General features: G+C 40.1%; 1 protein-coding gene across 1 annotated transcript in view; it reads left to right on the forward strand.

The window, feature by feature from the left end:
- LOC136863572 (discoidin domain-containing receptor 2) overlaps positions 1-24,933 on the forward strand; it is a 954,446-nt gene that overhangs the window by 739,150 nt on the left and 190,363 nt on the right. Inside the window, exon 8 of the mRNA XM_068226000.1 lies at positions 4,872-4,904. Coding sequence (XP_068082101.1) covers positions 4,872-4,904 — 33 coding nt within the window. The remainder of the gene's footprint in view (positions 1-4,871; positions 4,905-24,933) is intronic.

Here is a 24,933-nt window from a genome sequence, read left to right on the forward strand (position 1 = left end):
GCCTTGCCTTTGCTGATGACCTCGCGCTGCTATCTAGGAATACTGACACAGCAATATAGCATCTGAATGTACTAAAACTACAAGCAGAAAAAGCAGGACTACAGATTTCTTTCGAAAAAACTAAATATATAACAAACATCAAAATAGCCCCTCAGTACCTGAAGAGAGAACACGGTAAAATGGAAAGAGTTGATAGCTTTAAGAAACTGGGTGAAATAGTGCAATTGAAAACTAATGAAAGCGAAGCAAACACCACCAGACGGGAGAAGATGGCTGCGGCTTTGCTTAGGACATAACCTGTATACAAGAAGAAAACCATCTCTAGACGAGCTAAACTGAGGCACTACAATACTGTTATTAAAAAGGAATGTCTGTACGCTAATGAATGCCTCCAGATGACAGGGAAAGCGGGACTGAGAGAAGCTGAGAAGTTCGAAAGAAAGATCCTTCGCAAAATAATGGGTCCAGAGGTTGTGGACGGAAAGTATAGGTTGCGAGGAAGGGAAGAACCTTACCGTGACAATGAAAGTCAAACAGAGTCCATGAGAAAAAGGAGACTTAATTTCTATGGACACTTATTTAGAATGGATGAGAAGAGGCTAACGAAAAGGATTTTCACAATACTAGACAGCAGATATAAAGGGTCGGACAAAAGGTTCAGGGAGGTGAGAAAGGATCTCACACAGGTGGGACTAAATTCAGAAGACATCTCAAACCGAACAAAGTTTAGGTCAGTGATCGACAAATTCCAGGGATTCCATGACGAACCAAAACTTAACCGTGGGTGGATGGAAGAAAGAAGAGAGGCTGCCAGAGAATTTATGCTAAAGTTTTGGGCTATGAAGAAGGCCTCCAGAAACATGTATTTGTCACCTAACATGCTCTCTAACGGCCGTAAACGAATGTAGGCCTATATATATATATATAGGACGTAAAAGCAACCAACCTATGAAATGTTGATGTTGTACGTCGAACAGTAATGGAGGAATGAATAATTTTTTGAGGGGTGAAAATTTTGAAATATTTATTAACATCTGGAATAGAGAAGACTACCCATCATAAGAAAAGTTATGTTCGTGTTTGAAATAGTTTCGGAGGAACGGGTAGGCCTCTTGTGTTTTTCAGAGTCAACTACCATCTAAACCTCTTAGGGGAGGAATATTATAAAACAACCTGATGTACCCGTGCTTCGCTACGGAATTCTACATTGTATACAGAATTCTAGGTTAGCTAGTGTACACGTTGTGAGCAAGATTGTATGAAATTGCATAGCTCTTAACGTTACCCTAGAAACGCGACGGGGAAGTCACCAAACATCTTTTCTCATATGAAGGCTGAGTTAATGAATTTTCACTGTAATGGTAGACCCGCTTGAATACCATCAGTCACTATCAGGTTGGGGAGCATTCATTATAATGGTAGACACTCACTCTCCACCTGCCTTTTTAAATCCTCAGAAAGACTGTCTTAGTGGTTTTCCGAACTGAAATGAACATGCATTACAATGACGTCAGTAGGAATGGCGCGAAAAAAGCAATGCTTTCATATGAAATACTCGATCAAATGAAAAACCACACATTCTCTCACTTTTAATGAACAGGACTAAGCTGCCGATCTAACAGTCCAAAGTTCCAGAGCTGGAATGACCAAGCCGCAGACTGCCGTGAGCCGTGAACACTCTTCGTCCCTTTTCGGCGGGGAGACGGTCGAATAGTGGCAATTCCCAGGGCAAAAATTACGCCCTTTTACAAAACTGTTTCCTAGGAGTACCCGACGAGTCGCGAAGTATCAGTTCACTACAGTGGCGGCGGAAAGAACGATCTGACTTGGAGGCAAATTTTTCCTCCAAGCCAAAGGAGAAACCTCCTCTTCACTGCTAATTTGGAATAAAATGAACGTAGAATTTAATAAAAATGAAGAGGAAGACGCTTTTATTAAGAAACTGCTCTTTTCAGGGTTGAATTTTGAGTTATTTAGTGAATTGTGGTGCTGTAATTTGGAATTGCCCTATTTGATATCCTAGACCAGGCCATATTACTCCTACTACTACTACTACTCTACTAAGTGAGCCTCTGCCTTAAGTATGCCCACTGCTCATTCAAAACAGCGCTTCAGGTTAGGGATCGAATAGCTGGAATACTATGATGAACCAGTGTGCCATGTACTGGCTGTATCAGAAAATGTATGAACCAGAGGAATGGCATGGTAAAGAAGAAAGTTTTCTAATTCCCCGGCTATTTCCCGCCAATATTTAGTCAGGCTATTATACTCGTTACGCAGCAGTAATCCCATTCATCGGAGTTGAGAGGCAGCATAACAGACAAAGAACATCACAACAAACAATGGTCAATGTAATGTTATTGTTGATCAATGTTATGCGCTTTCGATATTGTAGGCCTTCACATTTAGTTTTCTTCCGACTCTGAAATACCACTCTTATCATAGTCGGTACCTTAAAACTGAATAAAATATAAATGACCGGAAATTGTATTCTCTATAAATTTTGTTATGTAGTAGACTTTTCGATAGGACCAATAACATAGATATTTAACATTTTACGCGCCTTCCCCTAAACTACAGTTTCATCCAGGGTGTATAAAATTGTTTATAGCTTAGACTGTAGTTTCTTATTTTCCGATTCTATATACCTATTTTCATTAAATTCTGTTAAACCATTTTCTCGTGGCTCGGCGCTGATATGGACTTAGCAACAAAAATACAAATTCATGAATATCTGCGTTATCATAGCCGGTACGGTTAAAATGTTAAAGGCATAAAAGGTCGGAAATTTAATTCTATATACGTTTGGTTATGTAGTATTTATCGATATGACCACTAATAATATAAATATTAGAGAATTAAATTTTAGGCCTTCCCTTACACTACCATTTCAATCAGCGTGAATTAAATGATTTACAGCCTAGATTGTAGTGGCTCATCCTTCGACTTCGCGTACCAATTTTTAATGAGACAGGACCACTAATAACATAAATATTTGAAAATGGAATTTTAGGCCTTCCCCTAAATTACCATTTTAATCAGCGTGAATAAAATTATTTATGGCCTAGATTGTAGCGACTTATTCCCCGACTTCGTATACCGATTTTCATTAAATTCTCTTCAGCCGTTTCCTAGTGATGCGTGTACATACATGCATACATACAGACAGACAGACAGAAATTACGGAAAAGTAAAAAGTGCATTTCCTTGTTACTGTGGACATGACCGATACAGAAATACCATTCTTTTCAAATTCTGAGCAATGTGCAGACAAAACTCTTATTTTATATATATATAGACTTGTTCGACATCTCCTTAAGTACGTTTTCCACAAACAAGTAATACACGTTTCTTTATTTTTAAAGAAGATTCCAAATACAAATGTTTATGTTTGTAGCATCTTCACTTCTGAGATATAAGTATCAATATAAAAATAATTCATCCCCTTTTTCAGTTGTTTGAGTCATCAGTCCAAAGAATGGTTTGATGCAGCAGTTCATGCCACCCTATCCTGTGCTAAACTTTTCATTTCTACGTAACTGCCGCGTCCTACATCTGCTCTGATCTGCTTGTCATATTCTTACCTTGGTCTACTCCTACTGTTCTCAGCCCCTACACTTCCCTCAAAAACCAACTGCACAAGTCATGGGTGTCTTAAGATGTGTCCTATCATTCTGCCTCTTCACTTCGTAAAATTTAGCCACAACGATCTCCTCTCACCAGTTCGATTCGGTATCTCTTAATTCGTGATTCGATCTATCCCTCTCACCTTCAGCATTCTTCTGTAACACCACATTTCAAAAGGTTCTATTCTCTTTCTTTCTGAGCGCGTTATTGTCTATGTTTCACTTCCATACAATGTCACGCTCCAAACAAAAGTCTTCAAAAACCTTTTTCTAATTCCTATATCAATGTTCGAAGTAAGCAAATTTATTTTCTTAAGAAAGGTCTTCGTTGCTTGTGCTGGCCTGCATTTTATGTCCTTCTTACTTCTGCCATCGTAAGTTATTTTACTACCCAAGTAAAAATATTCATCCACTTCCTTTAAGACTTAATTTCCCAATCTAATATTTCCTGTATCACCAGACTTCGTTCGACTGCACCCCATTATTTTTGTTTTGGAGTTATTTACTTTCATCTTGTACTCCTCACCCAAGACTCCGTCCATACTATTCAGCAACTTCTCCATATCTTCTAAAGTCTCAGATAAAATAACAATATCATCGGCAAATCTCAGGGTTTTGATTTCCTCGCCTTGGATTGTGATCCCCTTTCCAAATTCATATTTGATTTCCTTTACTGCCTGCTCTATATAAACATTGAAAAGAAGGGGGACAAACTGCAGCCTTGCCTCACCCCTTTTGGGATAGTTGATTCTTTTTCACAGCCTTCGATTCTTATCACTGCAGACTGATTTTTACGTAGATTGTAGATAATTCTTCTTTCTCGGTACCTGATCCCGATCACCTTCAGAATCTGAAATAGCTTGGTCCAATTAACATTATCAAATTACTTTTCTAGATCTACGAATGCCATGTATGTGGGCTTGCCCTTCTTAATTCGATCCTATAAGATCAGACGTAAAGTCAGGATTGCTTCACGAGTTCCTACATTTCTTCTGAACCTGAATTGATCTTCTCCTAACCCAGTTTCAAATTGTCTTTCCATTCTTCTGTAAATAATACGATTTAGAATTTTGCGGGCTGGAGATACTAAACTAATGGTGCGGTAGTTTTCGCACTTGTCAACGCCGGCTTTCTTGGGAATAGGCATCACTAAATTCTGCCGAAAATCGGATGGCACTTCTCCTGTCTCATACATTTTGCACGCCAAATGGAACAACGTCGCCATGCTGGTTTCTCCTAAAGCAGCCAGTAATTCAGAGGGAATGCCTTCAATTCCAGGTGCTTTGCTCATATTTAGGTCTCTCAAAGCTCTGTCGAATTCTGACCTCAAAATTGGGTCACCCATTTCGTCAGCATCAACAGCCTATTCTTGTTCCAGAACCATATCATCTACGTCCTTACCTTGGCACAGCTATTGGATATGTTCCTGCCAACTTTCTGCCTTGTCTTCTTTCCCAAGACGTGGTTTTCCATCAAAACTCTTAATATTCATACACCTAGTTTTCCTTTCTCCAAATATTTCCTTGATTTTCCTGTATGCAGCATCTATCTTTCCTAAGACCATACAGCTTTCAACATCCTTGCACTTTTCCTTCAGCCATTCTTCCTTAGCTGCCCTGCACTTCCTATCCACTTCATTCTTTAATCGCCTGTATTCTTTTCTGTCCTCTTAATTTTATGCATTATTGTATTTTCGTCGTTCATCGATCAGGTCTAGTATCTCTTGAGTTATCCGTTGATTCTTAGTTATCTTTCCTTTCTTCTTAACATCTTGTTAGAGTAAGCTAACTTGACTCGTGCTCTTAAATTGCTATTCAAGAATGAAAACTGTAAAAAACAATGATTTATTGTTAACACAGCACCACACACAATTAACAACCAGATATAAAGAAACCCACATAAACGTACATTTCACAAGGAGGTTATACAAACTTAAAAGGAGCAAAGAGAGAATGTAAAGATTGGTCACTAAGTCTTTGGAGTCGTTTTAATGTAGATGGAGCCACCACATACCCCCTCCCCAGTGATAACGGAGAGGTACTCGTATTTAGCTGGAAAGCGAACAGTTCGACCAGAACGGGTACAGTTCTCTTCTGCTGCAGGAGATGGAGGATTGTTCTGTAGTTCTTGGTAGGTGGGCTGTTGTTTTTCATTTTGTGAAGGAATTCTATCATCTAGAAGGAAAGCAGGTTTCAGTCTGTTTATTAATACAGTCTGATCACCGTTGGGTTAGTGAATCACAAAATGTTTCTCTCTTCTAGTAAGTACTTTGAAGGGTCCGCCGTAGATTGGCTGTAATTTTTTCCGAACTGCATCATGACGAACGAATACATGGGAACAAGTTAGAAGGTCAGAGGGAATGAATGTCTTTCTCACTGAGTGGTGTACTGGTTGAACTGGACGTAAGGACTTGATGTGCTCCTTGATTTTGAAAACAAAGGAGGGTACATCTGTCATCGACGGCGTGTCCTCCACGAAGTCTGCTGGTAACCTCACTGGTTCTCCATAAACAAGAACAGCAGGAGTAGAACCTAAGCGAGGTATGTTGATAGATCGGAGACCAAGAAGAACTGGCGGAAGTTAGGGCATCCAGTTGCTGAAGAGTTATGTACGCAGTGCAGCTTTTAGTTGACGATGCCAACATTTGATCTTCCCGTTAGCAGCAGGGTGATACGCAGTTGTTTTGATGTGGTGAATGCCTAGGAGTTTCATCAGGTTACTGAAAAGAGAACATTCCAACTGTTTGCCTCGGTCAGTGGTGATAACAGATGGTATGCCGTATCGAGCTATCCATGTGTGCAGCAGGGCATATGCAACTGTTCCAGCTGTTATGACCATCTGGGGCGTAGCTTCCGGCCAGCTTGGAAAACGATCAATTATAGTAAGGATGTAGGTGTATCCTTCAGATGGAGGAAGAGGGCCGACGATTGCTACATCAATATGAGAAAAACGACGGTCCACTGGTTCATAGGTGCCTATATGGCTGGTAGTGTGCCTCGTGACCTTGGAACACTGGAAGGCTACACAGGATTTAGTCCACAATTTAATGTCCTGTCTCATTGACGGCCATATATATCGTTGTTGTACAAGTTTGGTAAATGCATTAATACCTGGGTGAACCATATTGTGTAATGCATCAAATGCAAATTTACGGAATTGACTTGGCAAACATGGTCGGAGTTCTCCTGTAGAAACATCATCAATTAATTCAGCTCCTGATGGTAATGTAATGGTCTTGAACTTGAGTGTTGTCTCTGTGGATTGTTGTAGGTGGCGAAGTTCATCATCAGATGCCTGTGCTTGGGCAATTTCATCAAATGATAGTTGTGATGGTATGGAAATGGATGAGATGCGTGCACAGAAGTCAGCTGGAATATTGTCTTTCCCACGTAGGTACCGTAAGTCAGACGTGAACTGACCGATGAAGTCTAGATGTCGAAGTTGTCTGGGCGACGCTTTTATCAAGGCGTTGTTGAAAAGCAAATGACAAAGGTTTGTGGTCAGTGTAGATGATAAAATGTCTGCCTTCTAGTAAGTGACGAAAGTAATTTACAGCTGAATAAGCTGCCAATAATTCACGGTCATACGTGCTGTAATTCTTCCGTGTATTGGAGAAAGTTTTTGAGAAGAATCATAGTGGTTCCATTTTTGTGTCACGGATTTGATGTAAGGAGGCTCCCATTGTGAAGTCAGATGCGTCAACCAATGCTAACGGTAAGTCACCTGAAGGATGTGCCAGAAGGGTGGCATTTGCTATTTGTTCCTTAAGTTGTGTGAAGGACTGTGCTGCTTCTGGTGCCCAGTTAACCTCTCTGCGATCACGCTTGCGTGCGTCTTTACAAAGACTGAAGAGTAAGCGTTGAGTAGCAGCTGTGTCTGGTAAGGACCGGCGATAGAATTTACTAATCCAAGAAATCGTCTCAAGTCAGCAGTAGTACGAGGTTGTGGGAACGAGCGAATAGCATCAACACGGTCGGAGAGTGGTTTAATACCCGAAGATGGCACACTGTAGCCTAGGAATGAAATTTCTGAGGCACCAAAAACACATTTTAAAAGATTCACATTGATACTGTATTTATGCAGTCGTTCAAGGAGGATTCTTAAGTGATGCACATGCTCTTCTTCATTTTAAGATGCAATCAGGATATCATCGAGATAGCAAAACACAAAGTCCAAATCTCTGAAAATAGAGTCCATGTCCCTTTGAAAAATTGGGCAGCATTTCGGAGACCAAATGGAAGTTTGACAAATTCTAATAAACGAAACCTGGTTATAATATTTGTCTTGGCCACATCATCTTCTGCGACTGGGATGTGGTGGAAACCTCTGATTAGGTCGATCATTGAGAAAATGGTTTTACCTGATAGTCTGGTATTGAAGTCTTGGAGATGAGGTATAGGATACCTGTCTGGAACTGTGATGGCATTGAGGGTCCTGTAGGCCCCACAGGGTCGCCATGAGCCATCTTCTTTCTGTACCATGTGGAGAGGACTGTACCAAGGACTCTTCGAAGGTCTGTGGATACCCAAGTCGATCATTTTCTGAAACTCCATCTTTGCTTGAGCAAGTTTATCGGGAGGCATTTTCCTCGCTTTGGCAGCGACTGGTGGACCGATTGTAGAGATGGTGTGGAAAAAATGTATGTCGGTTGCAGTAAATACTGGATTGTCCCGAAGTAGGCCTGGGAAGTCTTGGAGTAGAACAGAGTATTTTTTGTGAGGGTCGAATAAATGAACACTTCTTGAGACAGGGGACAATACTGGTAGTCCGTGGGTTGATAAATTAGTTGTGCCATCTATGAGACGTTTGTGTTTTATATCAACTAACAACCCGTAGTTATTAAGAAAGTCAGCACCGAGGAGAGATTGCTGAACATCAGCTATTGTGAATGGCCACAAAAATAGATCGTCTCAAAACAAAGGCAAGTGGAACTAAGCGCTTGCCATACGTTTTGATTGGTGTCCCGTTAGCTGCATATAGCAGGCGTTTGCAAGCACGCTTTTTGTCTTGTGCAGTGGGAGGAAAACCCGGCAAATCCGCTCCTGAATCGATCAGAAATCGCCTGCCAGAGGAGCGGTCTGTAATGAATAAGCGGCGAGAATTTTCATGACCCACGTCACTATGTGCCGCCTCTAGCGGGCGGCCTGAGCATATCCCGAATCAGAAGAAATAAGAGTAAAACTGCATGGGGGAGTACATTTCTTCGCCTTTTGTCGGTACGTGAAATAGTACCATCATAATGAACCACGCGGTTGATAATGTTTACGGTGAGATGGACGGGACTTTGAGCGAGAACGATACTGTGGGCGATTCAGAACACTATTTATTGATAATGTTAATTGTTCAATCTGTTCTTCAAGCCTAGAAATCCTATCGGTGGGTGATCCTGACGGTTGCGACTGAATAGCAGAATGCTAGGGCTCGAGTAAGCCAATATGCGGTCTGCTATTGTTGCTAGGTTGTCCAGTGTATCACTGGAAGGTGCTAATATAGACCTTAAATGTACTGGTAACCCTTTCATGAAAATAGTTCTTAAAAAGTCGTCCTGAACTTGTGTTCCAGCAAGGGTTAGCATTTCTCTGAGTAATTGACTAGGCTTCTTACCACCAAGTTCGACTTCTGTTCAAAGTTTGGTTACCTTTCGTCCTTCTGATTCCTCGAATTCAGTTATAAGACGAGACTTGAGGTCTGTAAAAGGTGTATTGGATAATGGTCGATTCAGAAAGTCACTTACAAGCTCTGCGACATCAGGCTCGAGCGATCCTATTATGTAATTAAATTTTGTCAATTCTGCCGTAATACCGCCCGTAGCGAATTGTGCTTCGATTTGCATCAGCCATAATTTCCCGTTCTTTCGCCAAATGGGTGGTATTTTTTCCGAGACGCGTGCGATACGTGCATTTCTGTTCTCGTAAACGTCTGTTGATGGGGTTCCTTCCGTATTCTCAGTGTTAGGCATGTTTACAGAAACACAATAGTCAACGGTTACACTGCACAACACTCGAATGCACACGTTTCTATTTCATCATGTCGGGGTCACCACTGTTAGAGTAAGCTAAACTGACTCGTGCTCTTAAATTGCTATTCAAAAATGAAAACTGTAAAAACCAATGATTTATTGTTAACACAGCACCACACACAATTAACAACCTGATATAAAGAACCCCACATAAACATACATTTCACAAGGAGGTTATACAAACTTAAAAGGAGCAAGGAGAGAATGTAAAGATTGGTCACTAAGACTTTGCAGTCATTTTAATGTAGATTGAGCCACCACAATCTCCTCAGCAGCCCTACTGATCTCATTTTTCATGACTGTCCATTTATCTTCTACTGTATTTCTTTCAGCCTTTCCATTTAGTCCTTGTGCAACATGTTCCTTGAGACAATCATTCACACTCTTTTCATTCAACTCTTCTAGATTCCATCTCACTGGATTCCTTCCCCTCTTCAATTTCTTCAACTTCAGATGGCATTTCATGACCAACAAAGTTGTGATCAGAGTCCACGTCAACTCCTGGGAAAGTTTTGCAATCCAGCACCCGGTTTCCGAATCTCTGCCTAATCATAATGAAGTCTGTTTGACTCCTTCCACTGTCCCCAGGTCTCGTCCATGTGTACAGCCGTCATTTGAGGTGGTGAACCAAGTATTAGCAAAGACGAAATTATGACTGGTGCAGAATTCAACCAGCGGACTTCCTCTTTCGTTCCTCTGTCCCAATCCGAAATCTCCCACTGCATTACCTTCTCTTCCTTGGCCTACCAATGCATTCCATTCTCTCATCACAATTAGATTCTCGCCACTTTTTACATACTGTATTAAATCTTCTATCTCTTCATATATTCTTTCGATTTCCTCATCATCCGCTGTACTAGTAGGCATATAGACCTGCGCTATTGTTGGACTTTGGTTTGGCATCTATCTTGACAACAATAATCCTTTCACTATGCTGGCCGCAGTAGCTTACCCGCTGCCCTATTTTCTTAATTATTAAACCAACTCCTGCATTTCCCCTGTTTGATTTTGTGTTGATAATTCTGTAGTCGCCTGACCAAAAATCTTGCTCTTCCTGTCAACGTTATTCACTTATACAAAGTACATCTAACTTTAGTCTATCCATCTCTCTTTTCAGATTCTCTAACCTACCACAACGATTCAAACTTCTAACATTCCACGCTCCGACTCGTAAAATCATCGTCCTGATGATCGCCCACTCTCGTATAGTCCCCAACCTGGGATCCGAATCGGGGACTCTTTTACCTCCGGAATATTTTACACGTAAGGAAGCCATTATCAGTACATAATTCATACAGAAAGAGCTGCATGCCCTCAGGAGTTAGTTACGGCTGTAGTTTCCCGATTGCCTTCAGCCGTGCAGCAGTATCAACATAGCAAAGCCATTTTGAGTATTATTACAAGGCCATATCAGACAATTATCTAGACTGCCGCCATTGTAGCTTCCGAAAGGCTGCTACCCCCCTTTCGATGAACCATGCGTTAGTCTGGTCTCTCAACAGATACCCATCCGATATGGTTGCACCTGCGGCTCGCCTATCTGGTTCATTGGGACGCGTAAGCCTCCCACAACGGCAAGGTCACATGGTTTGCAGAGGAGGATATATATAAAATAACTTGTCCTGACTGACTGACTGACTGACTGACTGACTGACTGACTGACTGACTGACTGACTGACTGACTCGTCATCGAGGAGCCAAACCTACTTTACAAAAAGGAATGAAATTTTTGGGATACATTCATATCACAATGTAGCTGCTCACTAAGGAAGGATTTTGGATATTCCATTGCTAAGGGGGTGAAAAGGGGGGTGAAAAATGTAAAATGAGTTTATCTATATCTCGAAAACAGAACAGTTTAAAGATGTAAAAGTTGGTATTTGGAATTTCATTTAAAAATTAACACAATTTTTTTCGAAAAATCCTCTCAAGGGTGGGGGAGAAAGGTGAAAATGGGGTTGAATACCTTTATGTGGATACTTATATCTCAAAAACTGACGATGTTACAGTCATGAAAATTAGCATTTGGAATCCCATTTAAAAATAAAGAAACAGGTACTTTTTGTTTTTGGAAAATCTACTTGTGGGTGGTAAACAGGAGTGAAAAATGAGAAGATTTTTAAAATGAGAGTATCTAGAGTATACGTCAAAAACGTAACATGTTCAAGACGTGAAAACTGGTACTTGGAAACTCCTATGAAACAAAGGAACACGCATAATTTGTTTTCTGAAAATCCACTTAAGGAGTAGTGTTAAAGGGGATAATTTTATTAAATGAGCATATATACGGTATATATGAAGAACAACATGTTACAGACGTGAAAATTGGTATTTTTAATCTCTTTTAAAAATAAAAGTAACACGTATTTCTTTGCTTTCGCAAAAAACACTTCACTGGGGGACTGAAAAAGGGATGAATTAATTTTATGTTGATAGTTATATCTCAAAAACTGAAGATGTTAAAAAACATGAAAATCTGTAATTTAATTTTCTTTAAAAATACGTAAAGAAATATGTATTTTTTGTTTTCGGAAAATCCACTCAAGAGGGTGGAGTGGGTGAACAGATGTGAAGAAAGAGCTGAATTCTTTTTATGGGGATACTTATGCATCAAATACTGAAGATGTTATTGTCATGAAAAGCGGTCTTTGAAATCTCCTTTAAAAATAAAGAAACACGATTTTTTGGTTTTGGAAAATCTACTTAAGGGGATATCGAACAGGATTGACAAAGGGTGTGAATATTTAAAATGAGTATATCTCAAAAACGTAATATGTTACATACGTGAAAATTTGTATTTTTAATATCTTTTAAATATAAAGTAACACATACTTTTTCGTTTTCGGAAAAATCACTTTGGGGGGGGGGTTAAAAAGGATTGAATGAGGGGTTGAATTATTTTTATTGGGATACTGGTATCTTACTGATTATAGACTTGAACATTGGTATAACGATCTCCTTTAAAAATTAAGATACACGTGTTATTTTTGTATTCGTAAAATCCGTTAAATGAAAATTTGTATTTGGAATCTTCTTTAGAAATAAACACGTTTTCTTTGATTTCGGAAAATCTGATTAAGAATGGGTAAATGAATTGAAAAACGAGCTGAACTCTTTGTATGAGGATACCTATATCTCAAAAATGAACATTGTTACGGACGTGAATCTCCTTTAAAAACAAAGAAACACGTATTTTGCGGGTGGGGGTCAACTTTTTTTTTTTGCTAGTTGCTTTACGTCGCACCAACACAGCTAGGTCTTATGGCGGCAATGGGATCGGAAAGGCATAGGAGTTGGAAGGAAGCGGCCGTGGCCTTAAACAAGTGCCTGTTTTGAAAATGGGAAACCACGGAAACCAACTTCAGGGCTGCCGACAGTGGGATTCGAACCCACTATCTCCCGGATGCAAGCCCACAGCCGCGTGCCCCTGACCACACGGCCAACTCGCCCGGTGGGAGTCAACTTAAGTGGGTGTAAAAGGAGTTGAATTCTTTTTATGAGGATGCAAAGAAGAACTGGATTTAAATTATTGTAAGATTGTACCCCTCACTCATAGCTAAAGTTTCAGTGCAACCCCCCCCCCCCCCCGAAAAAATCGTTAAATGATAGGTGTAATTTTTTACACTTTGCTTTACGTCGCACCGACGCAGATATATATTATGACGACGATGGGATTAGAAAGGCCTAGGAGTGGGAAGGAAGGCCTTAATTAAGGTACTGCCCCAGCATTTTCCTGGTGTGAAAATGGGAAACAACGGACAATTATCTTCAGGACTGCTGACAGTGGGGTTCGACCCCATTATCTCCCGAATGCAAGCTCAGATAGGTTTAAAAAATAAGAATACCTTGTTAACTATTAACGCATTTTTCATCTATATATATAAAATAAGAGTTTTATCTGTACATTGCTCAAAATTTGAAAAGAATAGTATTTCTGTATCGGTCATGTCCACAGTAGCAAGAAAATGCACTTTTTACTTTTCCGTAATGTCTGTCTGTCTGTCTGTCTGTCTGTCTGTCTGTCTGTCTGTCTGTCTGTCTGTCTGTCTGTCTGTCTGTCTGTCTGCACACGTATCACTAGAAAACGGCTAAAGAGAATTTAATGAAAATCGGTATGCAAAGTCGAGGAATAAGTCGCTATAATCTAGGCCATAAATAATTTTATTCACGCTGATAGAAATGGTAGTTTAGGGGAAGGCCTATAATTTAATTTACAAATATTTATATTATTAGTGCTTCCATCTTACTAAAAATCGGTATGCGAACTCGAGAAATAAGTCGCTACAATCTAGGCTATAAATAATTTTATTCACGCTGGGCGAAATGGTAGTTTAAGGGAAAGCCTAAAATGTAATTTTCAAATATTTATATTAGTGCTCCTATCTTAATAAAAATTGGTATGCGAACTCGAGAAATAAGTCGCTACAATCTAGGCTATGAATAATTTTATTCACGCCTGGTGAAATGGTAGCTTAGGGGAAGGCCTAACATTTAATTCTTAAATATTTACGATATTAGTGGTCGTATCGATAAATACTACATAACCAAAGTTATATGGAATTAAATTTCCGACCATTTATTTCCTATACATTTTTTACCGTATCGGCTATTATAACACAGATATTCATGAATTTGTATTTTTGTTGCTAAGTCCATATCGACGCCAAGCTACGAGAAAATGGGTTAACAGAATGTAATGGAAATCTGTATATAGAGTCGGGGAATAAGAAACTACAGTCTAAGATACAAACAATTTTATTCACCCTGGATGAAATTGTAGTTTAGGGGAAGGCGCCTAAAATTTAACTTTTAAATACCTATAGGCCTATATTTGGTCCTATCGAAAAGTACTACATGACAAAAGTTACAGAGAATACAATTTCCGATCATTTATGTTTTATTCAGTTTTACCGTACCAACTATGATAAGAGTGGTATTTCAGAGTCGGAAGAAAACTAAATGTGAAGGTCTACAATATCGAATGCGCATAACATCGATCAACAATAACATTACAGTGACCATTGTTTGTTGTGATATTATTAGTCTCTTATGCTGCCTCTCAACTCCGATAGATGGAATTACTGCTGCGTACCGAGTATAATAGCCTGACTGAACATTGGCGGGAAATAGCTGGGGGAATTAGAAAACTTTCTTCTTTAGCATGCCATTCCTCTGGTTCATACATTTTCTGATACAGCTGGTACGTAACATACTGGTTCTTCATAGTATTCCAGTTATTCGATCCCTATTCTGACGCGCTGTTTTGAATGAACAATGTGCATACTTAAGACAGAGGCTGACTTAGTAGTAGTAGTAGTAGTATGGCCTGGTATAGAATAACAATTTAGGCCTATTCCAAATTATAGCACCACAATTCGCTAAATAACTCAAAATTCAACCCTGAAAAAGCCGTTTTTAAGGAAAGCTTCTTCCTCTTCATTTTTCTTAAATTCTACATTCAATGTATTCCAAATTGTCAGTGAAGCGGGGGTTTCTCTCTGGCTTGGAGGAAAAATTTGCCTCCAAGTCAGATAGATTTTTCCGCCAGTGCAGTGAATTGATATTTTTCGACTCATCGGGTACTCCTAGGAAGCAGATTAGTAAAAGGGCATATTATTTACCCTGGGAGTCTCCACTATTCGACCCTCTCCCCGCCGAAAAAGGACGAAGAGTGTTCACGAATCACGGCTATCTGCGGCTTGGTCATTCGAGCTCTGGAACTCTGTTAGATCGGCAGTGTAATCCTGTTCGTTAAAAGTGAGAAAATATGTGGTGTTTCATTTGATCGAGTATTTCATCTGAAAGCATTGCTTTTAATCGCGCCATTCCTACTGACGTCATTGTAATGTATGTTCATTTCAGTTGGGAAAACCACTAAGACAGTCTTTCTGAGGATGTAAAAAGGCAGGTGGAGAGTGAGTGTCTACCATTACAATGAAAACTCCCCAACCTGATTGTGACTGATGGTATGCAAGCGGGTCTGCCATTACAGAGAAAATTCCCTAACTCAGTCTTCATATGGGAAAAGTTGTTTGGTGACTTCCCCGTCGCGTTTCTAGGGTAACGTTAAGCGCTATGCGATTTAATACAATCTTGCTGACAACGTGTACACTAGAATTCCGTATACAATGTAGTATTCCGTAGCGAAGCACGGGTACATCAGCTAGTTTATTATAAACCATTCTTTTAAATGCACATCGTAAATAAGACGAGATTGTGATGTTAAAAATACTTTTATAACACATCACCAAAATTTTAAGAGTTTGTGTCTGTATCAAGTATAATACAATGATAATGAAGTAACAGAGGATACCCTGTTTGTATGAAAATTTCACAGAACGCTAGATTTTAGCTTCAGTGTCAAATTAATTAACAAGTATGAAAATTTTCGATCTTGATTCTGGAATCCAGACATTGCGAACCATCAACATTTCAATGGGATTGGCGTGCCTGCTTGACACAGTTTCCTGATATGCTGTAGTCTATGTGAAACTTTCAAGTGAAGTGTGGCTCCATATATACATAATTTTCTTCTCATTTACTTCCATGTTTCAATTTTCTTCATTTCTTCCCTGAAGGCTGCTCGCGTACCCCACAAAAGTATCAGGAGTACCCCTAGGGGTACCACAGTTGTATGAACCTGCGTGTAATTGGAATGACGGTAGTGTGGAATGTTGTGTGTGATGAATGGAAGATTAAGGACGTCACAAACACCCAGTCCCCAGGCCAGGGATAATAATCATTACAATTAAAAACCTCTGACCCGGCCATGAATTGAACCCGGGGCCACCGGTGACAGGCGGACGCGTTGCCCCCTACACAGCGGGGCCGGACTTACCTCAACCGTTATTTCAGCCCACACTTCACTCAAAGGCTAACTGAACAAGTCCTCAGGTTAAATCGTTCTCCTCTCACCAATTCGGTTCTTTATCTCTTCATTCCTTATTCGATCTACCCATCTCACCTCTGGCAGTCTTCCGTAACACTATATTTTGAAAGTTTCTCTTCTCTTTCTTAGCTACCATCCATGTTTCACTTCCATTCAAAGTCACCCTCCAGACAAAAGTCTCCAAAAACATCTTTCAAATTTGTACAGAGTTCAAAAAATTACGGGAAGCATGTCTTTGATCGTATGCCATGCTCCACCAAACAATACTTCACACCCAGGTACATTACCAACTAAACCCTTATTTTTACCGTTGAAGTATACAAAAGAACATCGATGGATTCGCGTTCATTTTTCAGAACACAAACGAAAATGTCCAAATAGGGGCGAAAACAAAGTGACAACAGTCCTGCAGGGTGTATTTTTATCACAGTTGGAGAGCTTCGGTATGGTGCATGTCCTCCACGAACATTTATCACAGCTTCGCACCTACATGGCATGCTCTGTATAAGTCGACGGAGGTCACGTTGCGGTATCAAGTTCCATTCTTCAATGAGAGCCTGTTCGAGGTCTTGGAGAATCTGTGGACGCCCACGAACACTTCTGTCAAGTTTATCCCACACATGCTCGATGGGATTAAGGTCGGGACTCACTGATGGCTATTCCATCTTTTGAATGTCCAGTTCTCGCAAGACAGCTCTGGTGATGCGCGCTACATGAGCCCTGGCATTGTCGTTCATGAGTACGAATTCAGGGCCAACACCGTACGCAGCAACCAACACATGCTGTAGCAGTATCTGCTCGATGTACCCCGCAGCGGTAAGATTACCACGGACGACGACAAGATCCGTACGGCCATCACTACTGATGCCACCCCACCCCATCACAGAACCTTGTCCGAATGGGTCGCTTTATTGGACAACGTTTGGCATGTACCACTCACCACGGCGTCTCCATACACGTTGACGTTCATCACGCTGTGTCACGGGAAATCTGGACTCGTCTGTGAACAGCACAGGTCTCCATTGGCGAAGTTCCCAGTTGACGTGGGTACGGGCAAACAGATGCGCGATGTTGCTGCGTTAAACGGGGCATTCGAACAGGACGTCGGGATCGTAGGGACACTTTGTTTAACTTGTTTTATACTGTCTGGCCAGACACCGTGACTCCAGTGACCCTCCTGAGGTCTTGTTGCAGTTCAGTGGCAGTTGCTGAACGACGCCGCAACGCACAGATGGTCAGATATCGGTCATCGTGTGGGGTTGTCATACGTCCACGACCTTGTCCAACCCTCCTTGTGAACTAGCCTGTCTCATTATAGCGATTCCACAAGCGTTGAATAACTGACGGAGAGACATCGAAATCCACAGCAACACGACGAAATGTCCATCCTTTCTGGATCAATGTGACGGTCCTTGCGACTTAAACCTCGTTAAGATGTCTCATGGGATATGCTGGTTTACGTACAACGTACTCAAATGACCGAAGTAGTCTGTGTACCTCACAAAGACACACGGACGCACTGCTATTCGCTTTGTTTTGAGGGGTCACCTGACATTTTAATGCATGGCTACGCCTACAGATGGATTATCACTTCAAATTGACATACCCTAACTATCCAAGGTCTCAAGGTATGCTGTACGACCATTGGAACCCCATCTACCAAATTAACGTTCACATACCAGACGTTACAAAACATGCTCCCCTAATTTTGTTGAACTGTGTATATCAATATTTAAAGTAGATTTATTTTCTTAGTAAGAGCTTTCCTTGCTTGTGCTTGTCTACATTTTATATTCTCCTTAGTTCTGCCTGCCTTAGTTAAATTATTACCTAAGTAAAAATATTCTTCTACTGCTGTCAAGGCTTCATTTCCTGATTTAATATTTCTTGCATCGCCTGAATTCCTTCAACTGTATTACATTACTTTTTTATGTATTTATTTATTTTCATCTTGTACTCCACCAAGACTGAGCCCCATTCGGCAATTTCTCAAGACCTACTGTACACTCAGATAAAATAACAATATCAATGGCAAATCTCAGAATTTTGATTTCCTCTCCCTGGATTGTGAATCATTCTCCAAATCCACCTCTAATTTGCTTTATTGCCTGTTCTGTACAAACAATGAAAAGAAGAAGGGACAAACTGTAGCCTCACTCCTATCTTGATTGCTTCTTTTCCATAGCCCTCGAATCATATAGCTGCGGATTGATTCTTGGACATGTTGTAGATAATCCCTCTTTCCCGGCATCTGACCCCGATCTCCTTGAGAATCGCCGGACTGAGTAGCTCGGACAGTAGAGCACTGGACTTCTGAGCCCAGCACAGGCGTCCCGGCCGTCAACAATACCAGTCAGTTCAGTCTTCATCTGATGAACAGCTGTTGTCATCCATATTTAAAAGTAAAGGTTCAACGCCACCCTGAATTCCATCGGCTTTTCACATGACTCAATTCTTTTTAAATGTTCGACACAGTCTTTTTACTTTTTCGTCGAATGATACCACTCAAAAAGTCATTCTGTTTCACACTTCTGCTATTCCTGCGCAGAACATTACTTTTTCTCCATGCGTGGCGACAGCTATGGAGCTCGTTCGCCTTCACTACGTATTTTAAAAAAACAGTAGTCTTCGATATTCCTGTAGCCAGAGCAGTTTCATTCACTATACTATTCACACAGCCGTTAGGCTTAATATTTAAAAATTGCATTTGAAAGATAGTGGGTTTGAACCCCACTGTCGGCAGCCCTGAAGACGGTTTTCCGCGGTTTCCCATTTTCACAACAGGCAGATGCTGCGGATGAAACGTAATTAAGGACATACCCTCTTCCTTTCCAATCCAAGTCCTATCCTGCTCCATCGTCGCTATAAGACCTATCTGTACCGAGCTCGATAGCTGCAGTCGCTTAAGTGTGGCCAGTATCCAGTAATCGGGAGATAGTGGGTTCCAGCCCCACTATCGGCAGCCCTGAAGATGGTTTTCAGTGGTACCTTAATTAAGGCCACGGCCGCTTCCTTCCCCTTCCTAGGCCCTTCCTGTCCCATCGTCGCCATAAGACATATCTGTGTCGGTGCGACGTAAAGCCAATTGTAAAATAATAATAATAATAATAATAATAATAATAATAATAATAATAATAATAATAATAATAATTTTAAGTCCCTCTAACGACTTTTGACGGCTTTCGGGGACGCCGAAGTGCCGGAATTTTGTCCCGCAGGAGTTAATTTACATGCCACTAAATTAACAGATATGACGTTGACGTATCCTATTTGATCATCTTCAGATACCACCGGACTGAGCCGGGATCGAACCTGTCAAGTTAATTATTATTTGAAGTTAACAAGGCACTTTGAATCAATATTCATATCAAATAATAATAATGTTATTTGCGTTACGTCCCACTAACTACTTTACGGTTTTCGGAGACGCCAAGGTGCCAGATTTTATTCCCGCAGGAGTTCTTTCACGTGCCAGTAAATCTACTGACACGAGGCTGACGTTTTTGAGCACATTCAAATACCACCAGACTGAGTCATGATCGAAACTGCCAAGTTGGGGTCAGAAGGCCAGCGCCTCAACCGTCTGAGCCACTCAGCCCAGCAGTTTTCATATCATGATTGGAGATTTTGCTAAATGGTTTCCAACAACCATCGCTTACCTTTGTTAATTTTGTTTATCTGTATTGTTCAGTCAGAAAGATATATAGAGTTTTTGTCTGCAGAGTTGAACAGGCGGTTCTATATCGCCACCATGCGTAAATGCTTTGTCATGCATAACAGATTTAATGAGCAAAACACATTCACAAGGTACAATGTCCATTACAGCCATGTTACACCAGCAGTCCAAGAGTACATAAGTAGGGTTACCATATTCTGAAACCCCAGAACGAGGACACCCTCAACGGGGCTGATCAACACGCTCGTAGGACTGCCGAATCCCGAATGGAACATTATTAGTTCAATTTTATGTTGTCAAATAGCTACATTTACATAGGAAACAACAAAATAAAAATATTACACACATCACACATACCCACACTTGAGAGACCATTTCCTATAGGTATTTCTCACTGGACTGAATCCTTTTCAACAGATCTTTTTGTTGACGCAAATATTTAAAATAGTTTTTGAAATTCACATGACTAAAATTAAAATTTACCATTGCAATTCCTTTTACAGAATCAAATGTCAGTCTATTTCTCTCCTTTGTACACTGTGCCTGTATTACGGAGAACAACATCTCAACACAAGCGTTATGGGCTGGCACTGCAAAGAAAAAAATGCGCAATTTTAAGTAATCCACTGAATTGTTCTTCACTATTACACGACTCAATGTACTTACAACATTTTGTTCTGGCTTGGTTCATATATTTCATCATGTGTGGCTCTGAAGTTTTTAAAATTTGAAAAGTGATCAGAACGTATTTCATCATCAATTTCAATATTTTTATCCAACAAAAATCGATAGATCTTCCACATAATTCCATGATGCATCTGCAGAATCAAGAGACTTAAAGCAATAAAATACACTATACGGTTGAATCCACATATTCAGATACTCTAAACATCCATCATAGAGGGTTCCAACATTGAACTTAAAATCTCCAACCTTAAATGCATAACCATCATTTTCCATATGAACCAACCTTCCATTCGCCCTCACATATATACAATTATTATATTTTCTATTTTGAAGAACATCAAGGAGGGAATCTGGTACATTTTCAATTCAATAAACGAGTTTTCTTCCTTTCCTAAGTTGCTGATATAATTATGAAAAATACAAGCTAAAGACTGGATATGCCATTAATTTACTGAACCCTAAAACTTACCATTCCATTGTTGATCGTGTGCCTCGGCTGCTTCAGTAGAGCAATATCGTACTCTTGGATCTTGGGGTAGTTGCAAGTTTTTTCCCGTCACTTCATTGACCAAACAATACGGTTTAGAGAAGAGCATAACTACTTCAAATGAGGAGCAAACATGTGTTTACTACAATATTTATTCAATTTAAATCACGATTATTTATTTACTAAATTGGAAAGAAAAGTCACTTAAATTTTTTAGAATATGATTTAACGCAGTCGCAATGCATAACGTGCGTGGTAATTTTTATTGAAATTATTTATGATTGTCTTTCAAAGAATGGAAACGCAGTGTAAAATTCGTGGACAGCAAACACCAGAAAACGAGAATAAACCTGAAAATCGGACACCATGGATCGGAACGATAACTGAGAGTTAACCCACACGATCCGTGGAAAATCTGACCTTCAACAAGTAGAATTCCTAATGTATATTTAATTAAGGTTATCCGCCAGTCGACTATCTAATCGGATATTGGAACACTACCGGGAATGGATCCTTAATCGAACCAAATCGACTATCAGTTGCTTTGGATAGGTTGCGAAATATTACTTGAAAGCATGGTGTTCATTACAAGTTAACAACAATTAATTGTCACAATCAATACTAAAATTCCACCACGTATTGTCATTTCATGACACCCTTAAGTTACATAGGAATCCCGATGCTGAAATATGCATCACCCTAAAGAGTTGCACAGAAGGAATCAACAACACTTGATCCGATGGGATCTTACGTTACATCGCTCTGAAGGAACCAAAATGCGAAATGCAGGGAAACATTTATTCATTATGCATTTAGAAGAAATGCCAAACGCTGAAGTGAAATAAAAGTGATAAATCACTTGAAAATGTTCTTACTAAACCAAATTTCAGATTATGAAACAATTACGTCGTTAAATTCGTTAAAATACAAGTCCACAATATAAAACAAACAAATGAAATCTTTCCAATTTTTTATAATTACAACTACAATTACAAATCCGTCTACCTACTCTTGTCCCATTAAACCAAACTACAAGTGATCGGTAGATCAACGTCTTACATAAATAATGTGAATAACGAAAAATGAAAATAAAATAAATTAACAGCTGACAAATTAAAACGGCATTCATAGTATAAATCCCACATAAATGAACTAAGTGTCAAAACACGGCACAATCATAATATACCGGACACTCGAACAATAAATCATAAAGTAAAGGAAAGTAAATAAATATGAACAAAATTCATCGAACTTGAACACGCGCGGCTAAGCAGTAAGGATCAGTCTACATTAGCCAGATTTCTACGCGGTACAACCCTTACATTCATGCCGCTACGGATGCAACGCTATTATGGGAGCACCTTCTGGCTAGTAAGAATTATGCCGAAACATGGCCTGAATAGTACCTGCTAATACCTTTCACATTCGTATCCACTACCGCAAACACTAACATGGTTCAAGTCGATTCCCAAAAATGCTACTGATGACTTGATTATGTAGAGACGACGCCCTAATCCTGTCGTTGAGCCCACGTTACATAATATACATAATACACGCGGCATCCTAAATCTATCGTTGAGCCAACGTTATGGTATCTACACATCATTCATACTGCCAGGCGAAATCGAAACTTTAACACAATGTCCGGATATTTAAATCTGATCCTCGTTGAAACTCTAACACATGAAGTGAAATTAGCTACCTAAATGAACTCCAACCTGGAAATATTACTGTCTATTTCCTACAATAAAGCGTGAAATCGAAGTTAAACAACATGCCCGATTAGTTTAAACTATTCATCAATACAATCTCAACACATGCAGTGAAGTTCGCTGCATAAAAATAAACTTAACTCTCGCTTGATAGTACGTAATATCCCTGAAAACAATAATTACTACCATAACGATATTCACGGCACAACTCGAGTGTGAGGCTCCAGCTGAACTTCCATGATAACACTCCAAACAGGTATCATCGTGAACTGTCCAGTGAAGTTAATTCCCATCCATCTACGCAAGCTAAACTCTCATTCAAATAAAATTCATTTTTCACACCCGCAATGTTCGCAGTCAGCGATATTTTCGTCTCGTAAAGATACAGAATAGAATTCAATTTACAATAATTATTATATTGACCATGTGTCAGAATGTAATTTGTTTGTGAGGTCGGCTATCACAAAATACATTTCGCTGGTATCAAATAGAACCGTCACTTAGACTTAATTGACGTTACCTACGGTCTTACATAAAATAGTAATCATAGGAGAACATCAACTTGTACATAAAATACTCATTACAACGCGCTCACTGGGGTTTGACAGTCTTTACATTCATCAATCGTTCTGGATTGCTACAGAACATCGTTCCTCTTATACAGCCTGTCTCAGAAACTTCTCAACTTATGCACCATATAAAAAAAAATCCTCTCCGTCGAAATACAAGGCCTCTTATCCTCGTCATCCTGCTTATTCTACATCACTCATACAATGCAGGCTTACTCTGCCTTTAACATCTTCCTAACTATTCTCCAACGAGCTAGAAAGACGACTATAGTGTGGCTAACATGGCTGCTACAGCGCTCTGCATGATGCGAAGGCGAAATAGCGACGACATAGATTAAGCGCCATCCATATAATTTCTTCCGCTTATAGTTCGTTACTTTCAACAGATTAGATCGAATAAATTATGCTCTCTACGAGAGGGGCATGCAATTGCAAACGTTTTTAGAGGAAACACAAAGGATGTATCATTTGTCAATCAAGTTTGTTTAATAAAGTACACAGTTTTGGGCGATTAGCAGAATTACTTTGCCTATGTAGCACAATCCAGCACGTGTAGGTTAGGCCAACTTTTATTTTCTCGTATGAACTGACCAAACAGCCAAAAACGATAAACGGTATCCTGTTTGGCTGATTGGCTCAGACTGTAGAGCGCTGACTTTCTGAGCCGAGGTCGGCATATTTGGTATTGAAGGTGCTCAAATACGTCACCCTTGTGTCAGTAGATCTACCTGCCCGGAAGGGAACTCCAGAGAGACAAAACTCCGGCACCTCAGCTTCTTCAAAAACCGTACAAAGTAGTTGGTAGGACGAAAAAAGCAATAACACTATTTATTATTAAATGGTGGGAGCCTCCGTAGCTCAGGCGGCAGCGAGCCGGCCTATCACCACTGGATACCGTGGTTCAAATCCCGGTCACTCCATGTGAGATTTGTGCTGGACAAAGCGGAGGAAGGACAGGTTTTTCTCCGGGTAGTCCAGATTTCCCTGTCATCCTTCATTCCAGCAACACTCTGCATTAACATTTCATTCATTTATCATTGCCTCAGAGGAGTGTGACAGGCTTCGGAGCCGGCACAATTTCTACCCTCGCCGCTAGATGGGGCTTCATTCATTCCATTCCTGACCCGGTCAAATGACTGCAAACAGGCTGTGGATTTTCATTATTAAATGGTATCACTGCACTGTTCTGAAATTCCTAGTCACCTCATCCCCTCTGCCGACGATACGGAGTAATGTGAGTTATTTCAGTCCTACATCACCACTATTAC

Source organism: Anabrus simplex, chromosome 2 (genome assembly GCF_040414725.1).
Source record: "Anabrus simplex isolate iqAnaSimp1 chromosome 2, ASM4041472v1, whole genome shotgun sequence".
NCBI lineage: Eukaryota > Metazoa > Arthropoda > Insecta > Orthoptera > Tettigoniidae > Anabrus > Anabrus simplex.